Consider the following 11,740-nt stretch of genomic DNA (forward strand, 5'->3'; position numbering starts at 1 on the left):
GTGGCCGTGCGCGGGGGCTGGGCTGGAGGTCACCAGAGGGTTAATGGCGCCGCTCGGCCCAGACTGCGGTGTCCTGGGCCCGGAGTCCAGCCGAGGAGACGGGTATTAATAACCCGCGGTGACAGGACCCCCTGCAGGAATGTTCTCCGTGACAGGGCCGGGGCGGCCAGCAGCAGCCTCGAGGAGGGACGCTTCCTGCCGAGGTTCCGGCGAGGCTGCCCTTGGGGAGGGCGGAGGCGGCCAAGGAGCACTGCCTACGTGCCTCTGTGCCGCCTGGCCTGGCGCTCGTCTCAGGCCCCGCATTCCTCCAGCAGGTGTGCGGGGGGAGAGGGGCGGTGGGGACGGGACCACGGCGGCCAGGGCGCAGCAAGCAAGCCACGTCCGGCCGGAGCCTCAGTCCAGCGGGCAGGGTGCGGCCGTGCATGCAGCCGACCTGGGTTCAATCCCCAGCGCCCCGTCTGGTCCCTCGGGCACTGCCAGGAGTGAGCCCTGAGCACCGCCCAAGAGGGCCCCGACCACACACCCACGTGGCCCGGATTCAAATGCAAAAGTGTCTCCTGGCGTGTCCTTCCCAGCCCGGTTTGGGTTCCTGTCGCTGCTCTCCCCCAGAGGGAGTGGCCCCGACAGCCTCGTGGGACCCCCGCCCAGCACCCCCTCACTCGGCCCCCCCTGCCCCCAGAACCCGCCGGGACTGCGTGCGGAGCCAGCCTCAGGCCTCGGGACTCCCGGCCGTGGATCTGCCGGGCAGCATGGTTCTGCAGAGCGGCATGGACCCCGGGCACCCCGTGCGGCTGGAGCCCTTCCTGCACCAGGTCGGGGGGCACCTGAGCGTGATGAAGTACGACGAGTCCACCGTCTGCAAGCCCCTCATCTCCCAGGAGCAGAAGTTCTACGAGTCCCTGCCCCTGGCCATGAAGCAGTTCACCCCCGAGTACAGAGGTGAGTGGGGAGTGTGTGCACGCACGTACGTGCTCACACACACACGCACACACACAGATACATACACAGACACACATACAAACACACAGACACTGATACACACACATATACACACAGACACAGACACCACACACGGACAAACAAGACAGAGACACACAGACACACACATATAGACTGCACAGACACACACACAACAGACACACAGACACATAGACACACATAGAGACAAACACATATTGTGAGATTGTAACCCAAACAGGAAAGCTTGTAACTATCTCACGGTGATTCAATAAAATTAAAAAAAAAAGAGAGACACACACACATGAACACAAACACACAGATACACATACAGAGGTTCACCCCATAGTACAAAGGTAAGTGCACACACACATATACACATAGACACACACAGAGACACACACAGACGCAGATAGGCAGAGACACAGGAACACACACATGCAAGCACACGTGCGGGCCTGGGCCAGGTATGTCCCCCCACCTGCCCTCCCCGGTGTGGAGGGGAGCCTGTGGTTGCCATGGAGACGGTCCCTCTCCCCCAGCTTCCTCTGAACCCTTGGAGCCCCAGGCCTCAGTGGAAGGCCTGTCGCTGCCCTACGAGCCAGCCTGGCCTGGGGACAAAGTGACCCCTGTGACCGGCCAGCTAAGGCAGGGCAGGTGGGGGCACCTCACTCTGGAGCCCCGCGGGGGTGGGGCGCCGGGCTGGGCCCCTCATACCTGCACCCCGGCAGGGGGCATCAGGGCTGGGCTGCACCTGCCGCTCCCCTGGCTCGCTCTGCCCTGCTCGCTGCCCTCTCCCCTCGGGCTTCGGGAGGGAGGGAGCGGGCAGGGTGGGGGGGGGGCAGCGGGCTCGGCCCAGGGCCACGCTCACACAGGATGCTGTCTGGGGAAGGCCCCCTGCCCGGACGTGGCGAGGCGGCCCAGAGCATCTGCCCTCCGTGCCCGGGGGAGCGGCCCAGGGGCGCCCTCCCGCCTGGCGTGGGTGAGGGCGACCCCGCGCGGGATCGACCAGCACCGCAGCGAGAGCTGACCAGAGACGCGGGCGAGCTGGGCAGGGGGCTCTCCGCAGCGTTCCCAGGCCTGCTCCAGGCCGTGGACCGGAACCTCGGGGGTCAGGACGCCGCACGGGTGACCCCCCCCAGCAGGGCTGGCCAAGACTCCACTGCACCCCGGCTACCAGAGTGAGCGTCCGGCGTGACCCCAGACGTGGGGTCGCAGCCTCTGGGGCTCAGACTGGGGCTGTGCCTCCCGCGGGGGGCTCTCAGGGCGCCCCCGGGTTCAACCTCCTCACTGCACACAGGCTGTGGGGGCAGGGCCTCCTGCCCACCCGCTTCACGCCTTCCTGTTGGTTCTGGAGCAGAGAGGGTCCCGAGCCTCTGTCCGCAGCGCCCCTCCCCTGCGGGGCATGAGAGGACAGGCCGCCCCTGGACCGCCCCGGGGCCCTCAGGCCTGGCCTGCGGCCCAGACGGCCCCGGCCTGCCTCCCCCCTGCAGGTCAGGCTGTCCAGGTGCCACAGCCTCGGGCTCCAGCAACCTGATAGATTAATTATAGATTCGCGTGGATTCATCTTGAGCCAAAGTGTCGTGGGCGGCTGCCGTGGCCCTGACAGGGCTGGAGGGGCCCCTCGGGCCGTGGAGGGGAGGCGGGTCTGGACAGTTGGAAGGGGCTGCCCCCTCAGGGCCTCAGCCAGGGCACCCGAGTGTCCCCGCGGCTGCCACGGGGGCTCCCTTGCCCTCCAGAGCCGGGGGCGTCTCTGCACTCTGTCTCCCTCAGGTCCCGCTGCAGAGCTGTCGGGGGTGGGGGGCCCGGCCCCTTCCCCAAGCTGGGAGCTCGGCCCACCCCTCTCAGGAGGCCCCCATCTGCTCTGGCTGTGGGCACCCACAGGGGAGCCAGATTCAGGTTACCGGCCGCGGGGCAAAGTCGTGCTCTCATGAGCTTAAAAATAAACACATGACGGCATGTCCGCGGATGTGGTGGGAATTGCTCGGCCAAGAGGCAGCTGCTGAGGCTCGGCCCGGCCCCCACAGGGTAGGGGGGTGGCGGTGCGCGGTCAGGACCCCCACTCTTCCCCTTTAGCGGCCGGACCCACAAGGACGGGCACTGCCCGGGGCCGAGGCGGCCAGGCCGAGAGGGCACAGACAGGGAGGAAGGAAACGAGTCGGGCTTTATTGGTCTGGGCTACTCGCAGCCCTTCGAGCCTCCACGCAGACGAGCTCGGGCGGAGCCTGGAGAAGCAGGCGAAGGTCAGGAGCACAAATGTCCTTGCAGGAGGCCTCCCGAGACAGAGGGACCCCGAGACGCCACCACTCGGGGTGACGTGAACTTAAAAGGTCCCACGGCCCTGGGCTGCATCCCCCGCCCGAGGCGTGGGGGTGCCCGAGCGTCCCGAGGGTGTCCTGCGTCCTGCCGGTGTGGGGCCGGCGACCCCCGCTCTGAGGACACAGGGCTGGAGGGACCACGTGTCCTCGGGTGTCTAGACCAGCCGGGGGGAGTGGTCAGAGTGCTGCGTGCCCGGTCCCCAGCAGACTGTCCCTCATCCACACCTGGCTGAGCGGCGCCCGGCGTCCCCCCTCCCCCAGAAGGGCCCGTGTCACAGCCTGCTCCTTCTTCCGGATCTGCCGCGGCTGTGGCCGTCTTGGGCCTGACGGATGCGTGACCTTGAGGGGGCACTCGCGGCTCGGGAGTGAGCCCGGGGTGCAGGGGACTCGCAGGATCGGCAGAGCCAGCCCGCGGTGGGCGCGGGGCGCCGGCTGTGACCAGGGCCCCCCCTGCGACCTGCCCTCTGGTGGGGAGCCTTGGGGGGAGGGGTGCGTGCCAAGGCCCAGGTGCCAGCACCCGGCACTGTGCCAGGGCCAGGGGCCCCGTCGCTTCGGGAACCCGGGCTGGGCCGAGGAAACACAGTTGCTTGAGACACTCGTTCCTGCGTGCAAACCGGGAGCCCTGGGGGTCTGAGAAGAGAGGACGGGGCGGGGGCGGCTCCGAGCAGCCCCCCAGCAGCCCCAGGGAGCACCCCGCAGGCTTACGGAGCAGCCCCAAGAATGGGCTTCGAGCGGCACAGCAGCTGCCGTGACACGGGCCCCTGGGTCAGCAGAAATTGCCACCATGGCTGGGAAGGTGACGAGGGGAGCTGGGGCTGTGTGCCGCCCCCTGCCCCCCGGTCAGGGCGCCACAGAGGACACACGGGAAGGGGCCTCGGCAGCCAGGCAGTGCTGGGGATCGAACCCCAGGCCTGGCGCGTGCCGGCAGGTGCTGACCACCGAGCCACAGTCAGCCCGGAGGCAGGAGGGGCACTCTTGCGTGTGTCGTGGAGGGGCCCACACCTGGCTGTGCTCAGGGACCACTCCTGGCGGGGTCACGAGAAGCAAGGCAAGCGGCTTGACCCTGCACTCTCTCTCTCTCTATCACGGGACCCTCGGCAGTGCTCACGGCTGGAGGCCCAGGGGAAGCAGCGCCGTGCCCATCCCCCCGGGCGAGACCAGGAGGCCTCAGAGACCCCCAGCCACAGCAGAGACCCCATGCTGCAGTAGCAGGAAAACACCTCCCCCCCTCGTCTCCTGCCAACGCGCCCACTGGCCCAGCAACTGGAATCAGGGCGTGCTGGCATCCAGGGTCCTCCCCTCTGTCAGGAGCGAGGTGGGGGCCGTGGGGGAAGCGGGCTTCAGGCTGGGATGGATCTAGACGCCCGTCTCTCCCCGACCACCAGCCCCCATGTCCCAGGCCCGGGCACAGCTGGGTGCCAGGCACCCGCAGCAGAGAGACGCCAAGGGCGCCTGGCGCTGTCCCGGGAGACGCCCCCTCAGCACGTCTGTCTCCCCGCCGCAGCCAGGAGGGCGTCCTGAGGCGGCCTCCAGACCAGCAGGAGGCTCTTTCTGCAGACTCCGTGGGTCCTGGTGCTCCGGAAAGGGGCCCAGCTGGTCCTCGAGAGAAGAACGTGTGCACATGTGCGTGCACGTGCGTGCGTGCGTGTGCGTGCGTGTGTGTGTGCGCGCGTGTGTCACTGGCACCACGCTCAGGCTCCAACGCCGTCACCATGTGCGCCCGCAGGTACCATCACCGTGCGCCTCCGCAAGGACAGCCTGGGACACCTCAGCCTGGAGGCCAACCCGCTGGTGGAGGGCGGGGGCCCCTTCCCGGTCTCCCCCGAGTCGGCCGTGGCTCTCTGGCAGAGGCTGCAGCAGAGCGCGGGAGGGGGCGCCCGGCCCCTGGCCCAGCTGGCTCACTCGCTCAAGGAGAGGTGAGGGCCCGGGGGGCGGGGGCAGAGGGCCGGCCCCCACGGAGCAGAGGCCAGGAGAGCCCCGCCAGCCTGTCGGCGAAGGGTCTGTCTCACCGGGAGCTGGAGTGCCTCCGGGGGCCCGTGCAGAGCGGGAGGGGGGAGCAGGGCTGGTGGGTCTCAGGAGCCCCTGCCGCGCCCCCCAGGCCACCCTGCGTGTTAGCGCCCTTCCCTGCGGAAAGGCCCCTGGGGAGCCCGAAACGCGGCTGGGAAACAAAGGGCCTAAGAGGATGTCAGTGCTCCCCAAGGAGCACCGCTCCCGCCGCGCAGCTAATTAAGCCGCTTGGCCCAGCGACAGGAAGTGGCAGTTATCTCCCTTCTGCAGACGGGCGCCAGGCGCAGCCCTGCTGCCCCGATTTCCGGTGGCCCTCCCACCCCCTGCGACCTCTCAGAGCCGGACCCCACACCCGGGGCAGGAGGGGGCCTCTGGCGGCTCCCCCCCCCCCCCCCCCGCCAACCGTCTGTGTCTCCCTCTCGGCAGCCGGGCCACGGCGCTACTGCGGTCCGAGTTCCACCTCCACTCCACGGAGACCTCCCTGGCCGCCCCAGAGGCCGAGGAGCACCAGGCTGAAAGCAGCTTCAACCCGTGGGGCCTGCACTGCCACCAGGCCCACCTGAGCCGCCTGTGCGCCGAGTATCCGGAGAACAAGCTACAGAGTATCCTTGGCCGACCCCCACTGTGCACCCCTGGGGCGTGTGTGTCTGTGTCTGTGTACAGACCTAGAGCAGAGGTGGGAGAGGAACACACACAGGCCAAAGAGAGTGACACAGCCCTCGAACCCGGGACCAGGAAGACATGAGACAAATGGAGGGTGAGGGAGTCAGACGGCAAGGTTAGGGGAGCCCAGTGTCACCTGAGCGGGCAGGATGAGCTGGGCGGGGGGGTCTGGGAGCAGGAGGAAAAGCTCCTGGACCCACCTCCCTTCTCTCCCCCAAGCTGACCGGAGGCAAGAGCAGAGCCTCGTGCCGGGGCCGGGGGCTGATCTCTCAGGGGACCCCGCCTCCTTCTCAGCTCCCTGAACTGAGGCTGGAGATGCCCCTTTGCCACGGTCTGGAACGGGTGGCCGCCTTTCCCGTGTTCTCGGAACACATCTGCAGTCCTAATCCCTAAGAAGCTTTCACGGGATAATTACTCCACCCAAATTAATATTCCTGCCACTCATCTCCGGAACGAACACCAACCCACTTCTTCCCCAAAAGGTGTCCGCCGGCCCGTGGTTTCAGCCTCCCAGGTTTTAGCTTTGTGATTTTCCGCTGTGAGATGTAAATTGGGCCGGGCCTGCCAGGGATTTCACGCCTGCGTTTAAATTTCATCCTCAGAGGGGGGTGGGGGGAATGGAGACAGAAAGAAGCTGGCACACACGCGCGCGCGCGCGCACACACACACACACACACACGCACACGCACGCACACACTCCTCCTAAGTAAACGGGTGTATTAAGGCGGCCTGCAAGGCTCACACTGCGAGTTCTGAACCGCGACGCCGGCCGTCTGGAAGGGCGGGACAGCGGCCGGGGCGCGGCCTCTGCTCCCAGACCCTCCTTCACTCAGAGCTCCAGGGTTCCTGCTGCTGGAGAACGTGGTGTCGCAGTACAAGCTGCCGTGCATCCTGGACCTGAAGATGGGCACGCGGCAGCACGGGGACGACGCGTCCGAGGAGAAGAAGGCCCGCCACATGCGCAAGTGCGCCCAGAGCACCTCCGCCTGCCTGGGCGTGCGCATCTGCGGCATGCAGGTGCGTGTGGCCGCGCGCGAGGGGCCGGGCTTCCGGCAGTGCTGGGGACAGGGCTCAAGGGGCGGGCACAGGACCACTGGGCACCCCCGGCCCCCCTGGAAGGAGAAACAGCCACTTTAGCGGGCGGGGTTGTTCCTGGCTCTGAGCTCAGGAGTGACCCCTGCTGGCACTTGGGGGAACCGCATGTGGTGCCGGGATTTGCACCAAGGTTGACATGCAAAGCAAGAGCCATACAAACTCCTGTACTGTATTTATTTATTTGGGTTTTGGGTCACAGCTGGAGTGCTTAGGGCTACTCCTAGCTCTGCGTTCAGGGATCTCTCCTGCGAGGCTCAAGGGAAGGGGTACCAGGGATTGTAAAAGGCAAATGCCCTGCCCACTGTATTCTCCGGCCCTGGATCTCAGGGTCTTGGTGGCAGAGACTTGTCACTGTGGCCATGTGGGTCGTGCCTGTGTGGAGGGCAGAGCTTTGCTGTCAGTGTGTGCAGGAAGCAGGGAAAGAAGACAAGGGGCTCTGTACTGCAGATGCTCGCTCTCCTGAATGAGGCTGAGTGTGCACGCACACACGCATGTACACACACACACACAGAGGCACACAGGTGCATACACACAGGCGAGCATGCACACACACACAGAGGCACACAGGTGCACACACACATGCACACACATGCACACACAGGCACACACAGGCGAGCATGCACACACACACAGAGGCACACAGGTGCATACACACAGGCACACACAGGCACACAGGTACACACACAGGCACACACAGGCGAGCATGCACACACACACACACACACACAGAGGAGCACACACGCGCACCCGGCTTTGCAGAGGCTCCGAGGCGGTCTGCTCTTCGAACCCTCGGCAGCCACTTGCTACTCTTCTGATGCCTTTTTGGCTACCTGTTCTGCTTAACAAAGCCGGGAGGTTCACCACCCGCTGCCCCCGGCAGAGGAACGGTTAATATTTTATTACGCTTCATTTTGGCGGCGGCTCTGATGTGGCTTATGGCGGGGATGGCAGGCTGCCGCACAGGAGGAAATAAACTTCCTCCGTCCGCTCGCTTATAGTCTCTCTACTCGGAGCAAAAGCAGACACCGGCCTGACGGTAAATGTTATAGCTTTCCTTAATTGAAACTGCCACCCCTTGAAACTGGAAGTTGAGTCTATAAATTTGTTGCGCAGATGTCCCCGGGAAGGCTTGGGAGGCAGTCCTCAGAGGACGGGGGCTGATGATTTGTGGTGTAAATGGAATCTCTCTCCGGACCTCAGAGCCTCCGGAAATTGATCTGATTTATTTGGAAAGTGAGGCCTGTCATGTCGCTCTGACGGCTAATTTAGCAGCCCGTCTCCAGCCTTCACAGCCAGCAGCACGTCCATCATCTCCTCTGATTTCCTGCCCTCATAAACACAGCATCAGTCCTGACTCGGTACTGGCCCTTCCCGAGCGTGCCGGGCCAGGCAGAGGTGTGCCAAGTCGCCCCCCGGGCCTGGCAGCCTCGCCTGCTGCCCGTGCCATCTGAACGAAGGGGGCAGCCACCGCGGTCCCCACCAATCAGCATCTGCTCCTTCCTGCTAGCCAAGGCAGGGTGGGGAGAGGGGCGGGCGCCCCGAGGAGTGACTGGGAATCCCCTGCTCAGCCCTGGCCCCACGTCCAGCCCCTCGGGTTGCCTGAAAACTCCCCGAGCCCCGGCTGCTCATCTTCAAACCGTCCACCCCGCTCCTGCACCAGAGCCGTCCCTGTCTCCTGAGAACCCGCAGTACTTTGTAAACTTTGCCGGGGAAATTGTCATCTCGCTGCCTTTCCAAGGCCGTTGGCCGTGATTTCAGATCCCGGCTCGGGTCTGCTAATATTTGAACTGAAGAGGGCCAGGAGCCAGGGTTTAAATCATGAGTCGGAGGCTGGCATTGGTGGGAATTCCAAGAAAAAAGATCCAAACCCTTCCCCTTGCAGATGGAGGGTCACCTCTGCAGGGCGAACGAGCGGTAGGTCTTGAACGCCTATGGAAGGCTTGCGCAGAAAGCGTTTTAAAATGTAAAAGCTACACTGCTAGATTTAAAAAAAAAATCATCTTTGTGTTGTTTTTTTTTTTCCAGCCAAGCCTGCCTCCTGCGTCCTGGAAAAAAGCTGCTTCTAGATGATGTTAGCTTGTAGCCGTAGCAGATGCAATTTTTCCTTCACGATTTTTCATTCCTTTTTTTTTTTAAATGCCAGGTTTATCAAACTGATAAGAAGAACTTCCTCTGCAAAGACAAGTACTACGGGAGGAAGCTCTCGGTGGAGGGCTTCAGACAAGCCCTCTACCAGTTCCTGCACGACGGGACCCGCCTGCGGACGGAGCTCCTGGCGCCCGTGCAGGGCCAGCTCCGCGCCCTCCTGTCCGTCATCAGAAGCCAGTCTTCCTACCGCTTCTACTCCAGCTCCCTCCTCATCATCTACGAGGGCCAGGAAGGCCCAGACACCCCACCAGGCACCCCCGCCGGCCCCGGGACCCAGGACTCGGCTCTGCAGACAGCCGGGGGCGACTCTCTCGAGGGCCTGGCCAAAGTCGACATCCGGATGATAGATTTTGCTCACGCCACGTACAAAGGCTCCTGGAACGAGCAAGCCACCCACGACGGACCCGATCAAGGCTATATTTTCGGCCTGGAAAACCTCCTTCAGATCCTGCAGGACATCCAAGAGGGAGAATGAGATGTGTCAGGCCCATCCCGAGTTCTTCGAGACTTGAGAACTCGAAAGGGGCCTGTGGGGCCGCGAGGGTAGTCTAGATGCCCCCTTCAATGGAGTAAACCCTTTGTAATCATCATGCCTATGTTCAGACGCCGTATCTGTGCCTATCAGGCTGCAATCCTAGCTGCTAAAGAAACCAGCGCCGGGAGCCGGGACGCCAGGATGGCCTGGCCACCCCAGCCCCAGCCCGCTGGCCTCCGAATCCCTGTGACAGGGCGCTTTGATCAGGCTGAGCTGAGCGCTCCCCGCCGCCCGCCCGCCCGCCCGGCCTCGGGAAGGAAAGTCCATTAGCATCAACCCCGGAAATGCTCCTGTTCTTCACTGCTCCGGCGATCACTGTTCCCACTGGGTTATTTTTCACAGGCAAGTCTTCCGTATCCAAAGGCTCCTCTGGGACGTCTGGAAGGGACAGCTCATTTCTACGCTGCCGTGGTTACGGGGGCCACCAGCCACGCGGTGCCGGCTGCTCTCTGGCCCAGAAGGAAGCTCCTGGCCAGCCGGAGAGGGGGGCGGGGGCCTCGCCCTGGGACAGCGGCCGAGCTTTCTGCCTTGATGGGAAGCATCTGGAGTAGTCGTGATTCAATTACGGTGAGAGAACATGTTCAAACAAACGAGAACAGGGAACCAACGCTGGCCACAGTCCCATGGACCCCGCATCTGTGCACATCTGGCCAGCAGACAGGACAGTCAGTGGACACTGGTACCACCTGGCGGGGGGGGGGGGAGGGAGTGGCACGTATCGCAGGCTGGCGTTCCTCAGAGTCAGGAATACTTGCACCGAGAGACGCTTTGGGGCTGCAGTCTTCACAAACAGTGAGCACCCTCCTTACTCGAGGAACCGGGGAGAGGGACTTGTCGAGGCCAAGGCCGGGTGCTCCCGAGGGCTGCCCGAGCCGGGCAATGGTGCAGGGAGAGGCCACCGTGCCTCTCACCTCCTCCAGGGGCCATGCAGGATGAAGCTGGACACCTTGGTCCATCTTGCCCGCTTCGTAACCCCCACCCCGAGCGTGGAGAGCCAAGACTCCATTTTTGCCCCTGGAGAACAGGGTCTTACAGACTTCAGCTGCCCAAGTGCTGATTTATGAAATGCAGCTTCTGCAGGGAGGTGTGGACACGCACACGCGCCTGCCAGAGCCCAGAATGCCGAACTATACTCAGCTTTCATTTTCTTTTTTTTTGGGGGGGGGGAGATGATGGGGAGGGGGAGCCTGGTGGACCCAGGAAATCAGGCGCGATGTTTACAAGACTGGCGGGCGTGTGTAAATATGGAACAAAGAGCAAACAGTTGTAATTAATTCCTTCTTCTGCAGCGTGGAACCCTATTACAGCGCCCTGGAGTCCAGCACGGAGCTCCGGTACCCAATTAGGGAAATAAATTTGTTAATAAAATTGCTGAGGTCACCAGTGATTATTTGGCGCGCCTTATTACCCTTTCTGTTTGTTCATTCCCTTCGTCATGTCACACGGCGCTTCCAAATTATGGGCGGCTGGAGGATGCGGCAAGAACACACCGCCGATTTTCGGGCGCCTTTCGGGAAATCAGGGGTGGGAGGCGGGGCTGGTGAAATACTTGTCTGTGTGGCAAGCACCAGGCCTGAGAAGGAACGGTCCTTTCACCTGAGCCTTGTAGCCGGGAAAAATAAAATCATTTTTGGACTCCTGTGGCTGATCACCATCAACAGACCCAAGCCCACACGAATTCTGTGACAGTGTGGCCTGGCTGAAAAGCACATTCTGTCTCACTGGACGGCTGCAGTGGAGGGAGTACTAAGCAGATGAGGTTCCCGAATCACATCCGGCTGACCCGAGTCCAAGGCACCCCGAGCGGGAAGGGGCGAGAGGAAGCACAGCAGGTGGTGGAAGGGGACCCGCCGAAAACCAAGTAGTTGCCAGTGACAAAATGGAACCCAAAATACTGCTTTTTCTGGGTCACTTTCTCGCCTGAGAACCTGGTGCCACATCAACCAAGTCCCCAGTGCGCTGGCTCCCGTTTCCTTCCTCCGATTCTCAGCCCCGGGGCTGCCGGGCCTGGCTGAGA

The 11,740-nt window shown here is 63.3% G+C and overlaps 1 protein-coding gene across 1 annotated transcript; it reads left to right on the forward strand.

The window, feature by feature from the left end:
* Positions 1–749: 749 nt before the first annotated feature.
* On the forward strand, positions 750–11,095 carry IP6K3 (inositol hexakisphosphate kinase 3). The gene is made up of 5 exons (XM_012934783.2): positions 750–939; positions 5,002–5,191; positions 5,709–5,884; positions 6,787–6,962; positions 9,184–11,095. Exons 1-5 carry the CDS (start codon positions 750–752, stop codon positions 9,661–9,663), a joined length of 1,212 nt encoding a protein of 403 aa, XP_012790237.2. The 3' UTR covers positions 9,664–11,095.
* The last annotated feature ends 645 nt before the right edge of the window (positions 11,096–11,740 follow it).

Source organism: Sorex araneus, chromosome 2, assembly GCF_027595985.1.
Source record: "Sorex araneus isolate mSorAra2 chromosome 2, mSorAra2.pri, whole genome shotgun sequence".
Lineage (NCBI taxonomy): Eukaryota > Metazoa > Chordata > Mammalia > Eulipotyphla > Soricidae > Sorex > Sorex araneus.